This window comes from Aplysia californica, unplaced genomic scaffold (assembly GCF_000002075.1).
Source record: "Aplysia californica isolate F4 #8 unplaced genomic scaffold, AplCal3.0 scaffold00436, whole genome shotgun sequence".
Taxonomy (NCBI): Eukaryota; Metazoa; Mollusca; class Gastropoda; order Aplysiida; family Aplysiidae; genus Aplysia; species Aplysia californica.
Window position 1 is genome coordinate 417,218 of NW_004797706.1, and position 25,692 is coordinate 442,909.

The window sequence follows — 25,692 nt, forward strand, 5'->3', positions numbered from 1 at the left end:
GTATCAAACGGGGACAGTAAAAAGTAAACCCAGAGAAACTGAGAATCAGGAACAAAATGAAATGAACCAAAGTGACTTCACCATCAACGACAAGGATAAAAATTCTCCCGCTTCGCCGTTGATGAAATGTTTCACTACGGCTTCTCTTTCGGAGTGCACTAACGGACGGTTAAGTAGTGAGAAAGATGCGAAAAGTTCAGATGCTTCTTGTAAGAGAGGAATCGGTGACTCTGGTGATGCTACCTTTGATGGCTCCCCTCAGAGAGTCTCTGCTGGCACAGTTGATGGAGAAGCGACTCATTCTGTCTTTTCGAAACCATCCGGCTTTACCACAGGGAGAGGGGCTCCCATTTCAAGGACAGAGGAGAGTACAGAGATGGCTCAGCAGGTTATGATGGAATGCCAGGAAGATAGAGACCCTGATGCTTGTGACGGTCGTGTTGGGAATGCCACATACAGCGAGAACAGGACATTTTCCAGTGGACAGTGTGGGAATGGTAAGGACGATCGTCTTCCCAAAGCTCCCAGTGCTGGTTCAGTGGCTGGGAACTGTGCGGATACTTTTGGGTTCCAGACAGCCGGTGGTCGTGCGATTTCTCTGAGTGCAACGGCACAGCAGAAGGCCAGGCTATTGTGGGAGTCTGTAAGAAATGAAACCGACTGTGGTGAACAAGCAGATAAAATCCCACCAAAAGTCCCTCCAAAAGAAATTGTTCCCGGCAGTACTCGCCTGGCAGAGAAACCGCCGCTCAGCAGCACGGTGAAGCCGCCAGGAGGAACAAAGCCGGTGAACAATGTTTGCGAAAACACAAAGAGTAATGCTAGTAAGCCTAAATTTGACAAAAGTTACAAAGGTTTCAGACCCTTCAAGCCCCCAAAACTTAAACAGAAAACTGTCGCGACGTCCAGAGATCAGACGGGCCGTGTTTTGAATCAGTCTTGTGGTACAAAACAGACAAACAACAGCGCCAGAGTTGCAGCTCTGGAGCAGATACTAAAACAGTGTGATGATATCATGGACACGAATAATGACGCGAGCGGCAGCCGCAGTGCAGGAGAGAGTAAGGAGGAATTTCGTCCTTTCACTGGCTTACAACAATGTTCGAACCCAGGTCCTCAAGCCTCACTACTCCCCTCCCTCTCAACGGGAGCAGAGAAGTCTGGAGAGACAATAGCACACCAGGAAACATCGAAAAGCAATTTTACCCTAGGGTTCAGAAAAGCTGGGGGAGCAGATGTTACAGTGTCTAGACAAGCTTTGAGAAAAGCTGAGATGTCGCACTCGGAGGATGGTGGTGATTTATCGAGCAGAGACGCAGCCTCAATGTCTGTGGCACTCAATACTTCTGGAGAACCGCAAGCTGATGCGACTTTGAAAGAACCACCCATGGTCGGCTTTATGACAGCCTCCAGGAAAAATGTTGAGGTTTCAGACAAGGCAATGAGTCGCGCCAAGTCCGTGTGGATAGAAGTGCAGCAGGCAGAGAGGGAAGTGTCTACAGCGAGGCCAATGTCAGGATTTGTCACTGCGGCAGGGAAGGAAGTTAAAGTTTCCGAGGAAGGGATGACTCGAGCTAAATCTTTGTGGACGGAAGATCAAAATAATGCTCCGGAGAGTGATGAGGTGCTTCGTGATGCGTCGGGACTCTCGTTACCCACTTGCGGTTCTGGACTTGGCCACGACAGTGCTCTCACTGGTTTCACAAAATCTGGAGAAGTTCACTCATTACAGGTGTCAAAAGCGGTACTGCCAAGCTTCACGACCGCAGGTGGGAACGATATCCAGGTGTCGGCAGAAGTTATGACTCACAGTGAGTCCTTGTGGACAGACGGACAGCTGGGAGAACCGGAGATTTCTAAAGGGAAACAATCCATGGCAGGTTTCATCACTGCTGCTGGTAAAGGCGTTCAAGTCTCGGCACAAGCATTAAGTCGGGCTGAGACTTTATGGGCTGAGGATAAAGACATGAGCGGAACAACCCGAGGACAGACGGGAGAGGCATTGAAAGATGGAGCTGTTCCAGGTTTCATGACTGCAGCCGGTAAAAGTGTGGGGGTGTCTGAAAAAGCCTTCAGGCACGCCAAGTCTTTGTGGAGTGATGGAATGCAGGGAGAAGAAGAAGGTTCCAAAGGAAAACCTGTGTCAGGATTCATGACGGCTGCTGGGAAAAATGTTCAGGCTTCGGAAGATGCAATGGCTCATGCCAAGTCTTGGTGGAATGACGGTCAAAGTGAGATGCTTCAAGCGGCATCAGATCGTTCATCACCCGTGAAAGGTTCTGAACCCGAGCCAAAGGACACTTTTTCTGATGTCACAGAGTATTCTAAACACGAGGCGGAAGCGCCGAACTCAAAACCTATGTCAGGCTTCACAACGGCAGCAGGTAGACAAGTCCGAGTATCGGATGACGCGATGGCTCAAGCCAAGTCCCTCTGGACAAACGATCAACGAGCTCAAAGTGGTGGGGAGTGTGGTGAGATGCTTCAGGGGGAAGCCAACTTCTCCGGACCAGTCAGTGGTTTGAGATCTGCTTCTTCAAAAGGCGTGTTTGCTGGTTTTACTACGGCGGGCGGGGCTGCCATGAAGGTGTCGGAGAAAGGCTTACAACATGCCCGTTCTTTGTGGCATGAGGAGGGTGCTAGCTTTGAACATGAGGGAACCGCTGTTGGTGAACAAAGAACCGAAAGTTTGAAGCAGCCCACAGCTCATACCAATGATGGACAAGTTACTCAAAAGAAAAATGAAAAGCTGACAGGTACATCAAAGAAAAATGATAGTAAGACTTCTTATACCTCTCCAGCTGTCAGTCCATCTGGTTTTCAAACTGCAGGCGGGGCTAATGTTCCTGTATCGGACAAATCTATGAAAGATGCTGAAAAATTATGGTTGGCAGAACAGAGTGATCACGACCTGGCTGATGTAGAAGAAGCCGCTTTATCTGGTCAACTTTGTGATCTGCTGGACGGTTCTGATGCCGATCGCACAGGGATGAATCGTGCTGCGCCTAACGCGAGAGCGGGGGAGCCTGCGGGGTTCTCAACTGGCAAGGGAAGGAGTGTGGTTCTGTCAAAGTCAGCGCTGAGAGCTGCCCAAAGTCTTCTGAGTTGTGAGCAAGAGGATGTTGGGCCAGGCTCATTGTTGGCTGTACCGCCGGACGACCGCCTCCAAGACGACAGAAGTGACTGCTCTACTGGTGAGTTTTTTTGGTTTGTGTTAATGCTTCATCTTAATGAACCAGAAATTTCAGACCATTGCAGCGGATGGTTGGCGGGTGCTCTGGTGTGGTTTGCTCCTTCTTTCCTATCAAACATCTATCATCTTTATCTCCCCTCCTTCTTTATTGTGTTTGTTACTCCCTTGTAACACCTCTAATCTTCGGCACTTATATGACCTTGTCCTTATTGTGTAGCAAGTGCCGTAAAACTCATACTAAAGCTACAGACTGTCGCAGTAAGACTTTCACCAATGTCTAAATTGTGGAAGATGTTGTGGTTCAAAAACAGACCTTGTGGCCCATGAACTTTTTCCCAGTCGTCGTCATCGATACTGATGGACAGCCGAAGACGAAGAGAAGATAATGAATCCTGTTAAGCATATTTTTATTATGGGCTTTATATTGCTTCAGTCTTGCCTGGATTTGTTTGGCTTTGATCGATGCTAAACGAGAAGAGTGTAGAGAAGTGGGGTCGGGCAGGGAAGAAATGGCAGTGTTTGACGAAGTCTTAAAATACTTTGCTGTCTGAACCAGTGAAAAATCTTTTCAAGTACTTGAATGTAGTCCGGTTTGTCCCACAGAGAGAATGTGATCATGAAAACTACTGGAGAACAGGCCGGACACTGATGGATTTTATTTCTGCAGTGGTGTAAATATTTCACTGATGGATTTCTATCGTCCTCATCTCCCCTTCTTCTTTTTTATGTTTGTTACTCTCTTGTAACACCTCTAATCTTCTGGCGCTCATATGACCTTATGCAGTTGTGAGTGCCGTTAAACCTCTACTAAAACTATAAACCATAAACTAAACTGATGGATTTAGAAAAAAAACAACCCAAAGAACAAGAAACAAAATTTGTCGTTTCTTTAAACGAAGTGTATACAGACCCGGGAACCGGGAACCAAGTCACGAAGTATACAGACCCGGTAACCGGGAACCAAGTCACGAAGTATACAGACCCGGTAACCGGGAACCAAGTCACGAAGTATACAGACCCGGTAGGGGAACTCTTTTGTGATTTCGGAAAGTTTCAGCGCCCAGACCCGGTAGTGTGTGTGTGTGTGTGTGTGTGTGTGTGTGAGAGAGAGAGAGAGAGAGGGAGGAGAGAAGTGCTAGCAAAATGTATGACATGCCCCAGTTGGTAGGAGGGAACGAGAGAAAGATAGAGTGGGAAATAGTTGGAGAGAAAGAAAGACGGAGACAAACAAAGAAAAAGAGAATTCGAGCGATACACACACACACAGAGAGAGAGAGAAATAGAGAGGGTGACTGCTCGATTGAAATTATGACATTGTTCTTTTCTTCAAATTGTGTCTTGTGATTCCTCCAACTCTAAAACGGAGGAAAAACAATCGTTCATCGAAAAGACATCCGCAATCTTCATTTAGATCTAGGCTAGCCTCGAAACTAGATCAATGATTTATGTCTGTCTATCTAGATCTAGACCTGGGCCATAGATCTAGAAGAACCTAGATCTACCCTGAGCCAAGAGGCGCTGAAACTTTCCGAAATCACAAAAGAGTTCCCCTACCGGGTCTGTATACTTTGTGACTTTGTTCCCGGTTACCGGATCTGTATACACTCCCTTCTTTAAATTTTGAAACAGTTCTGTTGTGGCGTAAGGGAGTGCTCAGTTGTTCTGTGTCTCTTCGCTCTGTGTGAAATCAGTGAGTAATTTCTTTCCTTCCTTAAGATAGTAAGATAAGATACGTCTTTATTGTCCAGATCCTGGCACATTGGTTTGGTGTTTCACCAGGTGTACACTCACACGCACACACACACGCACACACACACACACATGCACACACACACACACACACACACACACACACATGCACACACACACGCACACACATGCACACACACAAGCATTTTACTCTGATTTACTCTCCCTCTCTCCAGACTCTACCGACAGGAGAATTGGAAAGAAACTCCTCGCTCCTCAGAGGCCAAAGAACGAAGGTGAGAAAGATTTCTGTCTTTTGGCCATTCCCAAAGGGAGGGACATTGACATGCTGCCCCCGTGGTTTTATGCACCCCGCATAATTTAACAAAATGGGATAATTTTTTTGGCATAATTTCTCATTATTTTCCTTTATCATTCTTTGTTAAAATTAACAGAATCGCATAATTTCACATTTTTGGGCTCAGTTTGCATAATTTCAGAATTTTTCTTGCTTAAAACGACGCGGACAGAACATGTTTTTTTTCACAGTAGAATTGTAAATGGGCTGATTCATCAGTGTCATGCTCATAACTGTGCCTGAACTGCAACACAGGGAACTGCTGCTTTTTCTTTCCTAACCCTTATACCATCGTCATTTTTTTCCTCTACTTCTTTTGTGACCCGCTATTTCCGGGGTGCCTTGATAGTCGAAGCAGACTTTGTGCTGTTGAAGCTAGAGAGGTGAGCAGAGTATGTCTGATTCCCTGTAAGGACTTCTCTCTGTTGACATCCACCCGTTGGCGCTCATATGACCTTATGCAGTTGCGAGCGCCGTAAAACCTGTACTAAAACAAAAAGATTTGTGTTCTTGTTCTGGAGGATTCAGGCTTGTACTTGTTTAGATAAAGTTGTAGATCTGTGCTATAAGATGCACTAAATAAATTCCCTGAGTAGAAGAGAACAGTGGGTGGTTGGTGGGTGCTCTGGTCTGGTTTGCTCCTTCTTTCCTGTCAAACAACTATCGTCTTTATCTCTCCTCCTCCTTTTTTGTTTGTTACTCTCTTGTAACACTTCTAAACTTCGGCACTTATATGACCTTATTGTGTTGCAAGTGCCGTGAAACTCATACTAAAAAAAAAAAAAGAACAAAAAGAGAAGAAATCACTATCTTTTCCCTGCAGACACGACACATCCCACTGAATTCCTACCTTAACCTAAACAGAATCCGTTAGGATACCCTGCCTGCCTGCCTGCCTGCTGTGTGATTGCCATGATGAAACAGTATCACACGACCTCTTTGTCTCCCTTTTTTTCTATTACATGTCTTCTTTTCCTGAGAAAGAAACCTGCTGTTTTTTCACTCAAACTTCTGTGTTTTTTTTCCTCTTTTAGAATTTCATTGTGACAGGAGAGACTTCAAAAGGAGGCGGCTGCAACCCGTTCTGACCGGCGAAAGTCCTGAAGCAAGTGAAAGGTAAATGCAAGCATAAATCTTGGTTTAAAAAATATTGTTAATGTTTGCACGAAGTTTCTTCTCTAAGTCTTTTTGAACAACAGTGAAAGAAGAAATAAAGATCACATGAGAACTTCAGAGCTATTTATTTGTCCTCTCATAACCTCTGAGATGTTTATGAATTTTCTCTGTTTGTTTTACAATAGTTTGTTACTGGTGCTTAAAAAATGAAACTGTTGGAAACAAATATGTGGCACAACATGGTGAAATCAGGCGCTCATCAACTTTTGGGCATGTGGAGTTATTGATATCACCTGAAAGCTTGTTCATTTGCCTTGCTTTTAATGAAAAAAATATTTATCTAGCTTGAATAGAAGTCGAGATATTTGCAATTGAAGGAGGTGGGGCAGCCTGGTTTCAGTCGTTAAATAAATGAAAAAATGGCAGCCAAAGTTTGGCAACTTCAATAACTTAGGAGTCCTTGAAAGCTGAAAATTACATATTTTGTGCCTTTCAAGAAGGGTTTTAAGTAAAATTCACATGGGAATGTGTTTTCATACAAACATAGACGGTGTTTAGCCAAAAAACAAAATTTCGATAAAAATTGCCAAACTTGTGGAAAAATGCCTTTTTCTCTGATGTCAATATTTTGACGAGCACCTGATTTCACCACGATGCCTCACATATAGGGTTCGTTAACACTTTGCGTCACTTGGCGCAATAATGCGCCGGTGAAAATTATCTGTTCCAGTCACCTAGCGCAGAACCTGTGCCAGGCCTGAGAAAGTTTGTTGCGGATATTCTCCTGGCTGGGTGACCAGATGGGGTATTTTGTACTGCTGGCTGTGTGGCTGCAAAGTGTTGAATGGTTGCTTTTAAGGACAAGTGGGCTAACCCAGATTTCGGAGGTTTCCAGAAAACTTGACCTACACCAAAAGTGGGCATTGTCCTACCTATAGGAGAAGTTTGGTTTCATTGGTGTGTATATTTGTTTGGTTATAGAGAAAACTCTCCTTGTATTTTAATGGGACTGAATAAGGATCTAAAAACGTTTAACTTCGATTTTCTCAAAACAGCATTTATTGGGATAGCCCACTTGTGCTTAAAAGCGACCAAATGTAAAGGATTCTTTTCTTTGTGCATTGATGGAGGTTCTACTTTTCATTTTTTCTTTCGTTTCTCTTTGTCCTTCTGTTCTATTTCCCTGCTATTAATAATAAGTATTGTTGTCCTTCTGTTATATTTCCCTGCTATTAATGATAAGTATTGTTGTCCTTCTGTTCTATTTCCCTGCTATTAATGATAAGTATTGTTGTCCTTCTGTTATATTTCCCTGCTATTAATGATAAGTATTGTTGTCCTTCTGTTATATTTCCCTGCTATTAATGATAAGTATTGTTGTCCTTCTGTTATATTTCCCTGCTATTAATGATAAGTGTTGTGTTAATGTGCTTCTGTTTTTTTAAGCCAAAACAATTTGACAGTTCTATTCCTCTGTCTCTAAGCTGTACATTCTAATTTGAATGGTGGGTGGTTTGCTCCTTTCTTTGCTTTCAAAACATCTAACATCTTCATATCTCCTTCTTTTCTTTATACATTACTCTCCTGTGACGTATCTAATCATTGGCACTTATAAAAAAAACTTTTTGAGTTGCAATTTATATGGCCTTTTTGTGTTGCAAGTACCGTAAAACTCTCACTAAGTCTAAAACTAAAATTTGAATATGTCTTGTCTCTGACAGGGATCCCCTGGCATCCAAGCTTGAGAGTGGACATGTAGATGCCGTGAAGGGAAAGACGACGTCCACTTTCAAGCCACCGTACAAAAGTACCGCCCACACCCTCAGCTCCACATCCACTTTGGCACGTCCTCATCCTCAGTCCCCTCGGACGTCAGGATCTTCCTCGGGGTTCATCGCTCCCAGATCGAGACAAAGCCGTCCCGTAGACAGTTCTGACACCTCCACCTCCTCCAAGTCGTACATTTTCTTCTCTAAAAGAGGCAGAGGAGGAGGAGGGGGAGGAAGAAGAGGAGAGATAACAGATGCTGGGCAGACAAATTCTGCTACTGCTGCCGCAGACACCGAGAATTCTGCGTCTGAACGGAACTCAGAAATACCCAACTGTAGCGTTGCTCCTTCTGTCGTGGACGAGTCTCTGTTTGACATGAATGACGAGGAGGAGAACAGATTGCTTTGTCGAGAGATGGATAACTTATCGGAGGTGATGGAACAGCCGGCAGAATCAAACCCCGCTGTGGCTCTCAGTTGTGGGCCGCCATCGAGTCCTAAATTAGAAAACGCTAAATTACAAAGTGACGACTCAAAAAAATCGGAAGAACGCGAGGGGAGAGCAAAGTCTGTTGTACATCAACCGAGCTCTGTGAGGGGAAGTAATAACGCTACTAATGAAGAGGCGACTGCCGGTTGTGCGACTATTTCTGCCGGTGTGAAAACCCAAAGTGCCAGGGCGATGTTGCCCGCGGATGTTCTCGACGAAGCTCGCATGAGGCAGGACAAGTTGTGCAGGGTAAAACTGCGGAAAAAGATTCAGCCTCGGAAAGGTCGGTGGCTGGAAGAAAGGTCGAAGAATGGAGGTTCAAGGTCATATCAGGAGTCCGGTCTGGCTCCTCTGTGGGATCTGAGTAGAAAAGAGGTACGGTGGTTTTTTGTTTGTTGTTTCTTTCTGTGTTTCTTTTTTTGTTGTTGCTGTATTTTCACTTTTGGAAAAAAAAGTGTTTCCTTGCTTCTCGCTTACTCGTCTCTCTCTGTTTGTCTTATTCCTTCCCTCCCTCCCTCCCTCCCTCTCTCTCTCTCTCCCTCTCTCTCTCTCTCTCACTCGCTCTCTCTCACTCTCTCTCCCCCTCTCTCTCTCTCTCTCTCTCTCTCTCTCTCTCTCTCTCTCTCTCTCTCTATCTCTCTCTCTCTCTCTCTCTCTCTCTCTCTCTCTCATTTTACCTGAGTAATTATATATGTATTTCCCCCCATCCCCCCCATAGCTGCTACATTTGGGCGTGTCAGAGTCCACGCTGGGCGTCAGCAGCTGCAGCGCGGCTCTGTTCCGGTTGGACCTGCGTCGTCACTACCCCGGCCTGGGAGGTAGCGTGTTGCTAGGAGACGGGGCGCTCCTGGTGCCGGACGCTCACGGGTTCGCCGGCTGGGAGGAGTTCCACAGGTCTGGGATGATTGTAGTGATGATGATGATGATAATAGAAAGAAATATAATAATTATAATGAAAATAAAAATAATTATAATAATAATAATTATAATAATGATCATAATAATAATTATAATAATGATGATGATGATAATAATATTAGTAATAAAAAGATGATAATAATGATAATAATAATAATAATGATAGTAATAATGATGACAATAATAATGATAATAATAATAGGATTTATGTAAGGCATATCCACAGTCTACAGCATACTCTATGGGCCTTACAACTATTAACCCATTCACTGCCAGGCCCGCACCTCAATCCAATCAAGGTTTGGGTGTGACACATGAATTATGAGAGAATATAATCAAAATTGTGTCGATGGGACGTAAAAGACCTATAAAAAAACAACCCCCCCCCCCCCCCCCCAAACAAATTCTATTTGGGAATGAAGTCATTTTGTATTTTAGTTTTCTGAGTAATTGGTACTTCATTTTCTAAACTTTTGTTTTTTCCATTTCTCAGTGCCCTGCTGACTCTGGATAGTGTAGATCCCAAACTGATGGACAAATCGTGGACAGAGAACCACTACCGCTGGATTGTGTGGAAGCTGGCCGCCTCGGAAGTTTCTTTCCCTCACCACCTGGCCGGCAGGTCTGCCGAGATGTTTTCTATGATATGTCCATTTGTTCTGAGATTATTGATTGGTTACTTGGTTGGAGAATAGGCATCATTCAGGGATGCCACTTTTCCGCTTATTTCCGGTATTTTGATCCTGATCCGCTATTCCGTTATTGAGATCGAGATAGAATCTATAGTTGGAGAATGAACAACAACAAAAAATCCCACACGCACAACTTGCGACAAATGTTCAAACAACAGAAAAACAACAGAAAAACAAAGACTTCGCCATAAGTTCAAATCACAGGGAGAAAACCCCCCCGGAAGATTTGTGCTAATCTCAGCACCATTTGGGTTTCAAATTGATATTCATATTATATGTTAGCGAGTCCGTGGCGCGTGGATTTTCAGCTATTTTCAAAAAAGTTGAGTGGCATCCCTGATCATTGCAGGCAGTACAATGTCATAGCTGCTCCTCCCTCCTCTCCAGGATCCATGAAAGGGTCTGCCTGCTGATCGTGCCAGTTATCAGCTGGTTGGATATTCTTCTGGCTTTTCCACGCAGGTTGCTGTCTCTCCCCGACCCTCTAGAGACACCAGCTTCCCTTAGTCTATCCATTGTGTGTGATGTGGAGTCTTCTTCTCTGTGGTTGTTAAACCAGAATATTGTTACGAGAGACCTTTGTGTTATTTTAAAGTTTCTTTTTTAATAACCTGTGTCTGTGGTGCAGCAATTAGGTTCTTCGCCGTTGTACACAGGAGGCCCAAGTTTGATTCCCTGAGTGGGGAGAATTTCTTTGATCAAGTGTCTCAAGTGTTTCTGCTGAGGTGTTGTATAATTGTACACCTCTCCGCCCGGGTTGGTCCTGACAGGCAGGGTTGAAAATAATCGAAATTGTGTCAATGGGGACGGAGAAATGTCTACTTTGAAAAACTCAACGTTTTTTTTTGTTTTAGTTTTGTGATAGGCCAGGGCAGTGCCACTGACTGAAGTGTCTTTAGGCCGTTTTCAAATGGGGGGGACATATCTCGTTCAAGCACAGTAGAATTGTAAATGGGCTGACTCATGTCACGCTCATAACTGTGCCTGATCTACAACAGGGAACTGCTGCTTTTTCTTTCCTGATCCTTACTGTTGTCATTTTCCTCTACTTCTTTTGTATGTTTGTCACTCCCTTGTGACCTGCTATTTTGGGGTGCCTTGATAGTCGAATAAGTCTGATTCTCTGTAAAGACTTCTCTGTTGACACCCACCCCTTGTCGCTCATATGACCTTATGCAGTTGTGAGCGCCGTAGAACCCTCTATCATAAAAAAAATGTTTTAAAAAGTGTTGTCTTGAACTATTGGATTGTCTTGTGTCACACGTAATGCAAAGGGCAACTGTCTCAACTATCTGTGCTTTACTCAAAGCTGCTGCTTGTGTTTTGTTTGGAAAATGGTTGTTTGAAGCCTGTGTGGAAATGTGTCTGTCCATGTTTATTTGTATGTCTGTGTGTGTGTTTCTGTGCGTGTTTTTGTAAATTTGTGAGTGTGTGTACATAATACTCATTGTACATGACTGAGGCTGAGAGTAAGAATTTCATATTAATTTGGCCTCAATTAATTAACCGTAGGAAAAGGAATACCAAATGAAACGAAGTTTCTAGTTTTTAAAAATTCTATCTCTGTCCCAGGAGTCTGAGCCCGGAGAATGTCATGTACCAGCTCAAGTACAGATACGACAGAGAGGTTGACCTTTGCCAGAGGTGAGTCGTGGGCAGTTTAAAAAAATTAAAACACACTCTCTACGGAACATTACAGCTACTGCAGCAAACCTGCACTTATCACTACATGGCATTGGACTGAAGGGCGAGAGTCCAGCTGTTGCTGGATCGATAACAACATTAACAACAACAACAACAACAGCAGCAACAACAACAGTAAAGAGTTAAAGAAAAAAAGAGACTACTTTCGTGTCTTTGGAGACATTTGGGGGCTTCAATAAAAGTTTTTTTTTTCTTTCTTGTCATACAGTAGGCCTACCGTGTGACAGTAGAGATTGTAAAGTGCATAGAGCTTGCTGTTGAGCCGGATTTTGCGCTTTACAAATGCTATTTATTATTATTATCATTATCATTGTTATTATTTTAATTATAATTATCATTATTATTATTATTTTTATTACTGTTATTATGTTATTATTATCATTTTTATTTTATTATTTTTATTATTATTATTATCATCTTTTTCATTGTTATTATTATTATTGTTTATTTTGCTAGGAGTGCGCTGAGAAAGATCCTGGAGCGAGACGACGCGGCTGGCAAGAGGATGGTGCTGTGTGTGAGCTCCGTGAAGAAGGAGTCGAATGGCCAGGTGAGTTTTTAGACAACTGCATAAGGTCATATGAGCGCCAGAAGATTAGAGGTGTTACAAGAGAGTAACAAACATAAAAAAGAAGAAGAGGAGATAAGGATGATAGATGTTTGATAGGAAAAAAGAAGCACACCACACCAGAGCACCCGCCAACCACTCACAGCCAGGTAAGGAGACACAGAATCATACATGTATGACTGTCTTTGTCTTGTGAGAATTCTGCAATGCTTAAGATCATCGGGAAACATTACGTTTTCCGTTTGATTGAATTAAAAGCTTTTTGCTTTGTTTTTGTTTCTTTGCTTGGGGGGGGGGGGGAGGTTGTGTGCTAGGGATAAGGAAAAAATGTTAATGTTTTGAAAGATATTTAGTTTTTCTTCCAATTTAAAAAGAAGAAAAAATCCACCTGTATATAGATCTAGCGTGTTTCACTCTTTACTGGATTGTGCGTTAAATTGTTTTTTAATCCATTGTTTTAAAAAAATTATTATTATATTGTTATTATTGTTGTCATTATTATTATTATTGTTGTCATTATTATTATTATTATTATATTATTATTATTATTATTATTTTATCATTATTATTATATTTTTATTATTATTATAACATTGTTGTTATTATCATCATTATGATTGTAAATGCTCTTTTGACTGTCACAATCCACGGTTGTTTCTCCTGCAGCTGTCTGTGGAAGTGACCGATGGCTGGTACTGTCTCAGGGCCCAGGTGGACGGTGTACTCAATGACCTCTTGACCAGGGGGAGACTGCAGGCCGGGGACAAGATAGTGACCAGCGGCGCCGAGATAGTCGGAGCTCAGGATGCTTGCAGTCCTCTGGAGGTAATTGTCACGTGGTTTCCCTATTGTTATTCTGTTGGTTGTTGTTGTGGGGGGTTTTTTGGTGGATTTTAAAAGACTCAGCTGAGATAATAATAATAGATAGCATTTGTATAGCGCAAATCCCCGCTCAACGGCAAACTCAATGCGCTTCACAATCTATACTATTACCCCAGCAGACCTGAGAGCTTTTGAAACAACCTCAACTTCATGTAAGGATACAGTGCAAGCAGCCATTTATAGGTGCTGAAACACTAACATACTGACAACATCTTTCGCATGGAGGAGATGCGTGTGGAAAGGGACTTGAGAGAGATGAAGCTCACTTGGAACGAGCTTGGAAGGATGGCCCATGACAGAGATAAATGGAAGGAGCTTGTATGTGGCCTATACCCTGCCGGGGGTGAAAGGCATTGATGATGAGATGAAATTGTGCATGATTTCCCTATTGTTATTCTGTTGTTTTTGTGGACTGTAAAAAGTCTAGCTGCGAAGAAATTTTAATTGCGTTTTAATCAACGTTTTTCAGTAAAATCCTCCCAGAAATGTGTTCTTAATTGGACAACAACAGTGTTACGTCAAAAAAACAAAAAATACACCAAAAAATGTCCAAACTGCCAGAAAAATGCCAGTTACTTCAATTTCATTATTTTGACAAGTGCCTGATTTCACCATGCTGCCTCCCATTAAAAAAAAAAAAAAAAAAAAAATCAATTTTTTCATGACCTTTTTTTAAATTCACTTAATTAAAAAATATTTGAAGCGTACGACATCTTTTCTGACCAGGTAAAAGAGGGCACTGCCCTGAAGCTGAGCGGCAACTCGACCCGGCCTGCGCCGTGGTGCGCCAAGTTGGGGTTCTGCTCGACACCGGCGGCTCTGTGCGTCCCCCTGAGTTCTCTCTCCCCTCACGGAGACACGGTGGGATGTGTGGATGTAGTGCTCACCCGCAAGTATCCTGTCATGGTAAGGGAGGTGGTGGGGGGGTTGATTTTTGACCTGGTTGTATGTGGACTTTTTGTATTTCTTCTTCTTCTTCTTCTTCTTCTTCTTCTTCTTCTTCTTCTTCTTCTTCTTCTGCTTCTGCTTCTGCTACTGCTGTTGCTCCTCCTCCTCCTCCTCCTCCTTCTCCTCCTCTTCCTCCTCCTCTTCCTCCTCCTCCTCTTTTTCTTATTCTTCTGTTTTTCCTTCTCCTTTTTATTATTATCATCATCTTAAAGAAGGATAGAACAATTTTCTCTGTTCATTTTTCCATGAACCCTGCTGTGTTTCTCCTTTATAGATTTCCTGTTGTGGAAAATGCAAGTGTCCCATGACGGCTCCTGTGTGGTTACAACTCTATAAATAAAGTAAAACGTGAACGCAGTTCCCACTTTCATGCAAACAACGATTCAGTGTAGAAAAATGAAGCATGATGCCGGCACAGATTGGAAATAGCCTCTGTCCACTGAACCTCCAGAAGGCCATCAGACTACGGGTGATTCTGTGTGCTGTGTCAGTCACTCCATTGACGTCCCGGGAGCCGGGATTCATTGCTCGTGTGGCGGTGGGGCCTCCAATGCTGAGAAGGCGTAGCCCCTGACGATTCAGTAATGATGTCTTTTTTTTATATGTCTTGCAGTACATGGAAAAACTTGGGGACGGGAGCCACGTGTTCCGCTCGGAGGAGGAAGAGGGTCGGGCGTTGAGAGCGTTTGAGGAACGGAGACAAGAGCAGGCGGAGAAAGTCATGGCCAAGTTACAGGCTGAGATGGATGCGGAGGATGCAGGTTTGACATTTGGTTTTATGCTCACAACCTCACCTCCCCCCCTAAAAAAACTATTTAAAAAACCCCAACCAAAACCAAAACCAAACAAAAAAAGAAAACCTTCTATGGCTCTCTTTCTGACAGTTTTCCAGATTACGGATGCCAACAGCTTATGTTTGAAAAAAAAGGGGGATATTTCTGAGGAACACAGTCCAAGTGTCTGTCTTGTTGTCCAAGAAGTGGATTCATTAAACTGGCTGTTCTGCCAAAGGAAAGAAATAGCCATATATTATACATTTTTGCTCTTTTTTAAAATCTTTTTTTTTTTTAGTTAAGATAGGTTTTCAAATTGTGTTGACATTTCATGTTTTGATTTTCCGTTTTTGTCATAGGCGGTAGAGAAAGTTCTTTACTGTTCATATTCAGCTCTCTTCATTGTGTACTCACACTATCAGTGAAATCTTCCTGGCTTTTCTGTATGATACATCTACTTATATTTCATTTTGTTTTTAGGAAGAAAAATAGATATGAAAGACAGACTTTTCCTAGGAAAGGGCATGTGAGAAAATAACCTCTGCCTTTCTTGTTCAAGTAACATTTTTCTAGAAACGAAAAAAAACCAAATGTGGTTGTGTTGCTAAAGATTTTGTCTTTGAAGATTATGAGCTGGGATTTTGTTTTTTGTTTGTTTCTTCCCTCTCTCCAGCTGACAGGGTTCGCGGTCGGAGACATCGTCGTGTGACTCGCAAGGAAGTGGAAGATTTGTGGTCGGGTCAGGACATCGCAGAGGCTGTGGAGAGAGCTCTCAACCCAGAGGAGGTGCAGGTCAGTAAGAGTGATCATGATGATGGTGGTGGTGGTGGTAGGAATAATAACAATAATTATAATAATGCAACACCTCTAATCTTCAACTTCAACACTTATATTATGACCAGTTTGTGTTGCAGGTGCTGTAAAACTCGTACAAAAACTTAAAATAAGTACTCTTGTGAAGAAATTGTTGAAATTAAAGTAACTATTTTGTAAATCTTTTTCATGTAAAGAAATGACAGAGTTGTTGTTTTTTTTTAACCACTGTAAATCTTTGTCATCATGTAAAGGATTCACCAAGTTTGGTTTTTTTAAACCACCGTAAATCTTTGTCATGTAAAGGATTTTCAAGGTTTTTTTTAACCACCGTAAATCTTTGTCATGTAAAGAATTCATCGGAGTTGTTTTTTTCGTAACCATTGCAAATGTTTTTGTCTTGTAAGGGTTTCACAGTTTTTCTAACCACTGTAAATGTTTGTCATTTTAAAAAAATTCAGAGAATTTTTTTTACCACCGTAAATCTTTGTCATGTAAAGGATTCACAGAGATTTGTTTAAAAAACCACTAAAAGTTTGCCCTGTAAAAAATTATTCACAGTTTTTTTAAAACCGCTGTAAATGTTTGTGATGTAAAGTAGTAACCAGAGTTGTTTTTTTTCTTACCCATTGTAAATCTTTCATTTGTCATGGAAAGAATTTGTGGCGTCGGTAGCCTAGTGGTTAGGCTACCAGACTCGTAATCGTGAGGTTGCGAGTTCGGGGGTTCGAGCCTCAGCTCGGTCCAACGTTGTGTCCCTGGGAAAGGCACTTTACACGAACTTTCCACTTGACTCGATCCTATTGGAGACAGACGTTTAACTAGGAGGTCCCGCCCCTTAAATAACCTAATAGTGTTGATAGGGGCGTTAAACCTATACCATTTCACCATTTTCATTTTGTGCAAAGAATTCATACAATTGTTGTTTTTCTTAACGGCTGTATTTCATGAACGGCAGCAATCTCTGAGTGCCAGCCAGCTGAGTCGGCTAGAGGAGTACACGCGGAGCCAGATGGAGAGAAAGCAGCAGGAGATGAATAGAAAACTGCAGGATGCCATGGCAGAGAAGGCTGTTGTAAGTTGGGCTGGATGTTTGTTCTATTTTAGAGGCTTGAGTGGGTGGTTGGCGGGCGCTCTGGTGCGTACGATTGCTCATTTTTTCCGGTTAAGAATCTTTTGTCCTTATCTCTCCTCCTTCTTTAAGGGTAAGGGGTTAGGGTTTTGGATTAGTTGTTAATTTTTGTATTATGGGTTAATATTTGGAGTTTAGGGGTTAGGGGTTAGTGTTTTGGATTTGTTGCTAAGTGTTTTTGAATAGGGGTTAGGGGTTACGGTTTTGGATTAGTTGCTAAGTTTTTGCATTGTGGGTTAGTGTTTGGGGTTTAGGGGTTAGTGTTTCGGATTAGTTGTTAAGTGTTTTTGAATAGGTTTTAGGGGTTAGGGTTTTGGATTAGTTGCTAAGTTTTTATATTATGGGTTAGTGTTTGGGGTTTAGGGGTTAGGGGGTAGTGTTTTGGATTAGTTGCTAAGTGTTTTTCAATGGGTGTTAGGGGTTGGGGGATAGGGTTTTGGATTAGTTGATAAGTTTTTGGATTATGGGTTAGTGTTTGGGGTTTAAGGGGTTAGTGTTTTGGATTAGTTCCTAATTGTTTTTGAATAGGGGTTAGGGTGTATGTTAATTTCTAGTTTTAGTAATGTGTGTAATCTTTGGCACTTATAATAATGTGACCTAATTGTGTTGCACGTGTTGTGGAACTGACTGAAACTGCAAGTCTTGTTGTGAACATTGGGATTCTGTTGAAAGAGAAATTGATTGTGATATTTGAATTTTTTTTTTTTACCTATTGACAAAATGATGGCTTAAAATATTTTCTAGATAGTCTGATCAGTGAAATGGTTGGCTGGTTGATTATTTTATTTTGATTATAGGATTGGAAAGATTTTGTTTAGTCAAAGAGCAGGTATAGGCTTTTTATATATATTATTTGCTGTATGCAAGTCGTTGAATTGACTGAACTTTTCTTCAATTTCAGGATACGAGACACGTTACCCCGGTGCAGAAGTTTCGAGTTGCTGGATGTTGTTCCAGGGACATTGACGCTAAAGCTCGTAAGTCTCTGGGTATTCCTACGGTTTTTTTCTGAGACGCCGCGATAGTGACTGTGTTAATCCATTGATTGATTATGAAATAAGACAATAAATACATTTATTAGAAGACGGAAAGGCTATGATAGAGCTCCTCTACTGTACTGGGAATGACACCAGTAGGTGACGTCACAGGCTTCGCGTCTTGCGTCTCACACCACGCTCAGCGCCGCCCGCACCCCCCCTTCCCCCCCACACACACACGTCATAATTGAAAAGCGAATTTAAATGCAAAATACCTTTGAAGTTTGTCGCCCCGCGGGATAAGACTGCATGCAGAATTTTTTAAATAATCAAACAAATATACTCACCTATGAAACCAAACTTCTCCTATAGGTAGGGAAATTCCCACTTTTGGTGTAGGTCAAGATTTCTGGAAACCCCCGAAATCTGGGTTTGCCCGCTTGTCCTTAAAAGCGACCATACGATGTGTATATTGTGTCAATGATGGCGATGCACAGACATTCTTTTCTTTCTCAAGGTTGCCTGGTCACAGTATGGCGTCCGGGGGCCGAGTGGTCGGAGATGTGCGAGGGTGGCCGGTACCGGCTGTTTCACCTGGCGGCTTCCGCAAGCAGGTAAGACTTTAACTTTTACTGTCCCCACGGTTTTATGCCAAAAAAATTCTTAAATTATGTAACAGCCCAAATATGCGAAATTATGCGATTCTGTTAAATTTAACAAAGAGTGACAAAGGAAAATCAGAAATTATGCAAAAAATGATCAAATTTTTCTGAAATTAAGCGAACTGAGCCCAAAAATGTGAAATTATGCGATTCGGTTAATTTTATCAAAGAGTGACAGAGGAAAATAAGAAATTATGCAAAAAAAATTATCAAATTTTGCTAAATTATGCGGGGTGCTTAAAACCCCAGGGACAGCTTGAACTATCACTGCAGTGTGCAGCTTCACCTCTTGTAAAGGAATTTGGAAAAATAAATTACATCTTTATCAATCCCAGAAAGGCAATTTGGTTTACAATGGCTAATATATATACATACATTTTTAATTATAAATGCTTAATACACACACGTACACGACATACGTAAATTCACAATACTACTCAGATACAGAACAATGTCACAACACGGTGGAATCAGGCACTCATCAATTTTTGTGCATATGGAGTTATTGGTATCATCTTTAAAGTTTGTTAATTAGTCATGCTTTTGAGTTTGAGGAAAAATGTCCCATCTATCTTGAGTAGAAGTTGAGATATTTGGATGTAAAGGTGGGGTTGCCTGGTGTTGGAGGTCAAATTAGGGAGAAAATGTCTGCCCAAGTTTTGTGACTTCCACAGCTTGAGTGTCCTTGGGAACAGGAAATTTCCTTTTTTTTTTTTTTGGTCCCCTTGATCAACATTGTTCAATAAAATTCTCACTGATATGTGTTTCTACATGGATGTCAAAGATATTGAGCACTCCCCCCCCCCCGACTCACACACACACAACAAAGAAAAAAAAAAAGACAAAATTTTTATAAAAACTGTCCCCGTGGTTGTATGCACCCCACATAATCTTGCAAAATGTGATCATTTTTTGCATAATTTCTGATTATTTTCCTTTATCATTCTTTGTTGAAATTAACAGAATCGCCTCATTTCACATTCTAAGGCTCATTTTGCATAATTTCCGGATTTTTCTTGCATAAAACGACGGGGACTGGAAAAATTGCCCCGTTGGAGGAAAAAAATATTTTTGATTTCATGATTTCGACAAGCGCCCTATTTCTCCGTGATGCTGAGACTCGCGCAAGAGAATTTTACACATGCTAACGATTTTACTCTCATTTTTCGTCTACTCATCCAGGGGAGCTAATAAGCAGTGTCGAGTGTCGTTGACTGCCTCGCGACAGACGCGTGTCCAGCCCAGACCCATCAGCGAAAACTTGTGTGACCTCATTTATGAGCCAAGAGAGGTGAGGATTTTTGCCCCAAGAAGATGAACGTATGTTGTATTTTTAGCTGTATTTCCAGAGGCCAGAATTTTGTGCAATTTTACCGCATAATGAGCAAAGTGAACAAAAAAGGATGACCAGATTTTGTTGTGGACCTTTTGAAGGTTTTCATTTGTTTTTTTTTTCATTAATTTTTTGTTGTTGTTTGGTGAGGGGGGGGGGAGACCCTCTCATAGGTATACAGATGATACTAGATCTAGCACTAGAATCAGGTAATCTTTGCCTTCTTTTACCTTCCCGAACACAAAATGATGGGTCAGCATCGCTATTATCATCTAATTCACCTATTTCAATCTCTGATCCAGCACCGTGAAGCGGCTCATCATCACTTTCATCCACAAACGCATCAAAAATATTGCGGCGCTTCTTGGATGCCATCGTAGTGAAATCACAACCGAACTGAGAATTGGCAGGGAATAAGTCTCTTGTGGAAAAAATTCACTAAAAAAAACCCCCCGAAAGCGTAAGGCCGATAACTCTAGTAATTTATCACGTCACGATGGCTTCCCAAACTGCTGTAAACTGCCAGACCCAGTTGCAGTCCAGGATGAATATGGAACAAAACTATAAAGTCCATATATACCGGAGGGCCGCCTGGTTCGACAATTTTATTACGTGACCTCATCCCGGATACGCCCTGGTAACGGCTGTCGGTGAGTTAAGATATACCCAGTGGAGCCTGTCAAGGAGCAAAACAGTTGTGTAAGACAGGTGCTTATCTTAGGCTGTGTCATTGCAATACCGAAAAAATACGGGGAGGGGGGGGGAATGAGGGCGGGAATTGGTCATTTGTTCAGGTAATTATCTTGGTCAGAGATGGTCGCCATAGCAGCTTCGACTGAACTTACAGCGTATTTGCATCGTACAGCAGCGTTGATTCAACTTACTCAAAGATTAACTGGGGGGAAAAAATGCAGGGTCATTTAGAGAGAATAGACAGAAGTATGAAGTCAGTGGGTACGGTCATGGTTACTGCTCAACAAGGATTTGGATGGCACTGACAACTAGAAAAAAGCAAACACATCTCTTGGACAAATTGTGGATTCATTTCCATTAACACCCCCCCCCCCCCCCCCAAAACACACACACACCCATCCTTGCCCCCCCCCCCCCCTAAAAAAACACACACGCAAAAAAAACAAAAAAAGGACCAAAAAACACCTAGGTGAGAGAATCCATCACCGTCTGTTAATTTTTTTAATGTTTTCTTTCAGGCGTGGCTGGTGAAGGATCTAGAGCGGACTCAGCCAATGGGTGGAGAGTTCGATTTTGTCGGCGCTCTCGTCCGTCTGGTACAACCTGCCAGGTAATGTTGTTCGAGGCCCCACTAGGGAATCGAACTCGTCTTCTGCGCGCACTGGCAAAGCACCTAACCTCAACGAGACGTGTTCCGTACATCTGGAATTTGAGTCAACCGAAATGACGAAAAATAAAGAATAATATTCAAGAAAATCATTGGAAGTAACTGGCAATATGATTATGGCACACGTCACTTTTCAAAATGGCGCATGGCAGAGTCTTACACTATGCAGTCAATGAACTAGCATTAAGGTGATATCAATAACCTCATCATTCGTAAAAAGTGACGCGTGCCAAATTCCACGGACACAAATATTATTATTCTGTTTACAAACGTATGACCTGTTCATTCTCTCTTCCCACAGACCGTCCCACCCCTTTGTGCTGTACCTCTGCGACAGCGAGAAAGATTTCCTGTGTGTCAAGATATGGCATCCCACCCAGGTAATGTTTCATTGTTAACGACTGTAGCATGCTTCTCGGGAAGCCGATAATGTTTCGGAGTGCTCTCACAGTGTCTTCTGTTGTAACAATAGTTGTAAAGCGTATAGAGCCTGCTATAGAGCGGGCATATGTTCTGTATAAATGCAATTATTATTATTATTATGGAGCCCAATGTGTTCAGGGAACAGGGTTATAACCGCCGGATGCTCCCAGCGTCTGATGGGGTTTAAACAGTCAAAGGTACGTCCGACCGGACGGACCTGTCCGAGACAACCACCCATTGTAGAGGAGAAAAGTGGTTAAGTATCATTATAGTATTATTGTAGTAACAAAACGCAATGGGGGGGGGGAGTGGTCTTTTGTACGGGTGATTATCGAAGACAGGGGGTCATTACAGCAGGTTCAACAGTATGTTGACAAAAGCAACAATAGATACTTCAAAGCCTAATGTAGGTACAGCTGTTCAAAGAATTTTCTCTCTCCTGACAAAATTTGTGGGTGGTTGGCGGGTGCTCTGGTGTGGTTTGCTTCTTCTGTCTTATCAAACATCTCTATCGTCTTTATCTCCCTAGCTTCTGTTTTTGTGTTTGTTACTCTCTTACAACACCTTGAATCTTTGGCTCGACCTTATTGTGTTGCAAGTGCTGTAATACACTTTCTAAAACAAAACAAATGCCAAAAATTTGCTTTCTGGGCTTAGAACAGTTGTCCAGCTTGCCTCACACACACACACACACACACACACACACACACACATATATATATATAGCATCAGTGTTCTCTCCTCACCGTCCAGCACCAGGTCAACGCGTGGAAAGAGAAGCCGTGTCTTGTGGTGTGTAACCTCACACTGACCAATCAGACGTATCGGGGCTCCGGGTCCACCCTGGTCACAGCCGAGGCGAGGTCAGAGTTCACGACCTTCACCAGTTCGGGTCATACGAGCCAGTACAGAGGCACTTTCTCGGAGATGACAAACATGAGGAAGGTATGTTGGCAAAGTTTAGATCTCAGGAAGACGCTGCGCTTCCTTAGAATTACAAAGTTCTGTCTGACATTTTTGGTTGTTTTGAGTTAAGCTGTCTCCGTGGTTTTTATGCACCCCGCATAATTTAGCAAAATTTGATCATTTTTTGCATCATTTCTGATTATTTTCCTTTATCATTCTTTGTTTAAATTAACAGAATCGCATAATTTCACATTTTTGGGCTGTTTGCATAATTTCAGACTAAACAATTCCTCTTTTTCTTGTTATGTTTGTCTTCTTTCTTTTTTCTTCAAACATAACAATTTGCGCCATGTCAGTACATTGTTACGTAACCTAAAAATATCGGTCGCCAAAGTCCGGACACTGGGCTAAAAAACAACAACAAACAAACAACAAAAAAACCTAATGTTTTTCTTTTGTCTTTTTCCATTCACAGTCTCGTAATTTCTTTCAAGACGCGAATGATAGGTTGGATCAGCGTCTCTCGTCGTCCGCCCCTTCAACCAGGTCAAGTTCTACCCAGGAAGAACATCACCAACAGGTTTGTGGCCACTCTGGTGTGGTTTGCTTCTTTTACTTCTTTTCAGTGCAGCTAATTTCATAATCTGCCATCTATCGTCCTTATCTCTCCTTCTTTTTTGTGTTTGTAACTCTCTTGTAACGCCTCTGTTCTTCGGCACTTCTATGACCTTATTGGGTTGCGAATGCCGTAAAACTCTTACTAAAACTAATCATAATCTGTTCTCAGGTAAATTTTTTCCCTTATTGTGCTGTCATGAGGGACGCTATCTCTCAACTGCAGCGAGTGCAACTTTTTTAATTTAAATGAAAAACTAAGAAGAAATAACGAAACAAAAGGAAACTAAGATTGTAAGATGTCCATTGGTGTTTTTATTCGAATAACGGCTTTATTTGGAACACACACGCACACACACCCCACCCCAGAAGTTTATTCAGGCAATCATGGACTGGCGCTGGTGATAGTTTTTATACAGTGGAACCTGCCCTAACAGGATTTTTTAATCCTTACTTAACAAGGAGAACAATATTGGTTGTGTGTTTTTGTACAGGATTGTAGCGAGGACTTCCCTCCTGACGTCCTGGAGAAGGTCTTCGGCCCCATGAGCCAAGGAGACGGTTTCCCAACAGCTGGAGCGTCGGCGGCCGGAACCGAACGACGACAGACGCGTGACCTTGACGCAAACTCTGACTTGACTCGCGGGAGACTGGCTGGTGTCAAGAGAGGTCACAGCAACGACAACGTTTCACAAATCTCGACAAAGCGGAAAAGTTCTTCTTCGACCCCAGATCTTTCTGCAAATAATCTAGAAGGAAAGAGTCCGAGTACGTCTGCTGTGTGCGAGGAGGACGACCAGAGTGGAGAGTCGGAAGTGCTGAAGAAACGCAAGCGGTTGTTGAGAGAGAAAATGCGTAAGTTGATGGCATATGACAAGCCTTCCCCCCTGTCCACTTTGCCCAACGGAGGGTCGCCAGCCAGCGGCAAAGAATTCAAATCTCCATTTCCAAAAAAGTCCTGACCGAACTACAATACCGTGCCTTGTTTATCGTGAATCTTTAACACTGCCATCAAAAGGCTCATATATAATTTTTAAAATCTTGCCATCAAAGGCAAAGGCATTTTGGAGAAAATCCAAAGAAACTGGGTGGTAGACATCGCCGATCGGTGAGATGAGGCGGCAAGGTGATAAAGGGCTTGTTTAGACATGTCAGATATTGCTATGGAAGATGTAGTTGTCTCTTGTAATGTGAATGTACAATGACTGGTCCGTTGATGATAGTCAGTGGTTGGAGGGCATCATTGGTAGATCCTACTTCTTTTCTTTTCCTCTGTAGTTTCTGTCTGAAGAATTTTTATTTGAAAAAAACCAAAAACAATAAAATAAAAAAACAACCCCACATGGAGTGTTTATGTCACCAGCCTGTTCTGGTGATCTCCTACAGGTAAAATCCTGGTGAGGCCAAGCTGAGTCCGTTTGTGCCACTGACTGTAGTGTCTTTAGGCCATTCCCAAAGGGGGGACATTTCTCGTTCATGCACAGTAGAATTGTAAATGGGCTGATTCTTCCACGTCATGCTCATTACTGTGCCTGATCTACAACAGGGAACTGCTGCTTTTTCTTTCCTGATCCTTACTATTGTCATTTTCCTCTACTTCTTTTGTATGTTTGTCACACTCTTGTGACCTGCTGTTTCAGGGGTGCCTTGATAGTCGAAGCAGACTTTGTGCTGTTGAAGCTAGAGAGGTGAGCAGTCTAAGTCTGATTGCCTGTAAGGACTTCTCTGTTGACACCCACCCCTTGGCGCTCATATGACCTTATGCAGTTGCGAGCGCCGTAAAACCCTCTACTATTTAAAAAAAAAAAAAATATGAGTCCATTTGGTCAAGTCGTCTATTCTGGCTTAGCACATTGCAAATATGCGGCCGCCCGCCCTTTAAAAGAAAAATGTGAGGCAGCATAGTGGAATCAGGCTCTCGTCAAAATAATCAGAGTGAAAAAACTTGCATTTTCCCGCAGGTTTGTGGATTTTGGTCAAATTTTCGTTTTTTGGCTGAACACCTTTCATGCCCATTTTAGCATTAATAATATTTAATATTTGAAGGGGGTGGAGATTGCTCACAAACATTTCTTCTGTTTGTCCATTTTTATTTGTGCCCTCTCTTTATCTTTATGACATTTGATAAATTAGGTTTTCATTTCTGTATTGTCATCAGGTTTGTGATATCATGTGTGTATCAGAGTGGTGATACGGTAATTGAAAGTTTTGTAATGTTTGAATTTTTGCTGGAAAAAAAGTTTTATAGCATTATCATGTTTACTTTTACCTATTTTTTAGAGTATTCTAGTCTGGCACGCACATAGCAGACAGGTTTTCAGATCTGTTTTTTTTTTCTTATTTATGCAATGGTTATATTTTTAAAATTTAA

The 25,692-nt window shown here is 42.2% G+C and overlaps 1 protein-coding gene across 1 annotated transcript; it reads left to right on the forward strand.

Moving 5' to 3' along the window:
* The first annotated feature begins 17 nt into the window (after window positions 1-17).
* On the forward strand, window positions 18-24,807 carry LOC101847983. Its single transcript, XM_013086113.2, has 21 exons — window positions 18-3,194; window positions 5,119-5,178; window positions 6,275-6,356; window positions 8,078-8,990; window positions 9,334-9,509; window positions 10,027-10,155; window positions 11,798-11,869; window positions 12,386-12,479; window positions 13,164-13,322; window positions 14,106-14,285; window positions 14,941-15,088; window positions 15,774-15,892; window positions 16,872-16,988; window positions 17,947-18,022; window positions 18,540-18,636; window positions 19,867-19,975; window positions 21,229-21,320; window positions 21,679-21,757; window positions 22,554-22,745; window positions 23,182-23,286; window positions 23,816-24,807. The coding sequence occupies exons 1-21, from the start codon at window positions 62-64 to the stop codon at window positions 24,281-24,283; spliced, it is 6,600 nt and encodes a 2,199-aa protein (XP_012941567.1). The 5' UTR covers window positions 18-61; the 3' UTR covers window positions 24,284-24,807.
* Window positions 24,808-25,692: the final 885 nt, after the last annotated feature.

Bases quoted from the DNA above. Each gene is read 5' to 3' on its own strand.
- LOC101847983 (XM_013086113.2), top strand. From the start codon at position 62: ATGAACCAAAGTGACTTCACCATCAACGACAAGGATAAAAATTCTCCC. The intron at 21,758-22,553 runs GTAATGTTTCAT...CTCACCGTCCAG, and splicing joins AGATATGGCATCCCACCCAG to CACCAGGTCAACGCGTGGAA. The intron at 22,746-23,181 runs GTATGTTGGCAA...TTCCATTCACAG, and splicing joins AGATGACAAACATGAGGAAG to TCTCGTAATTTCTTTCAAGA.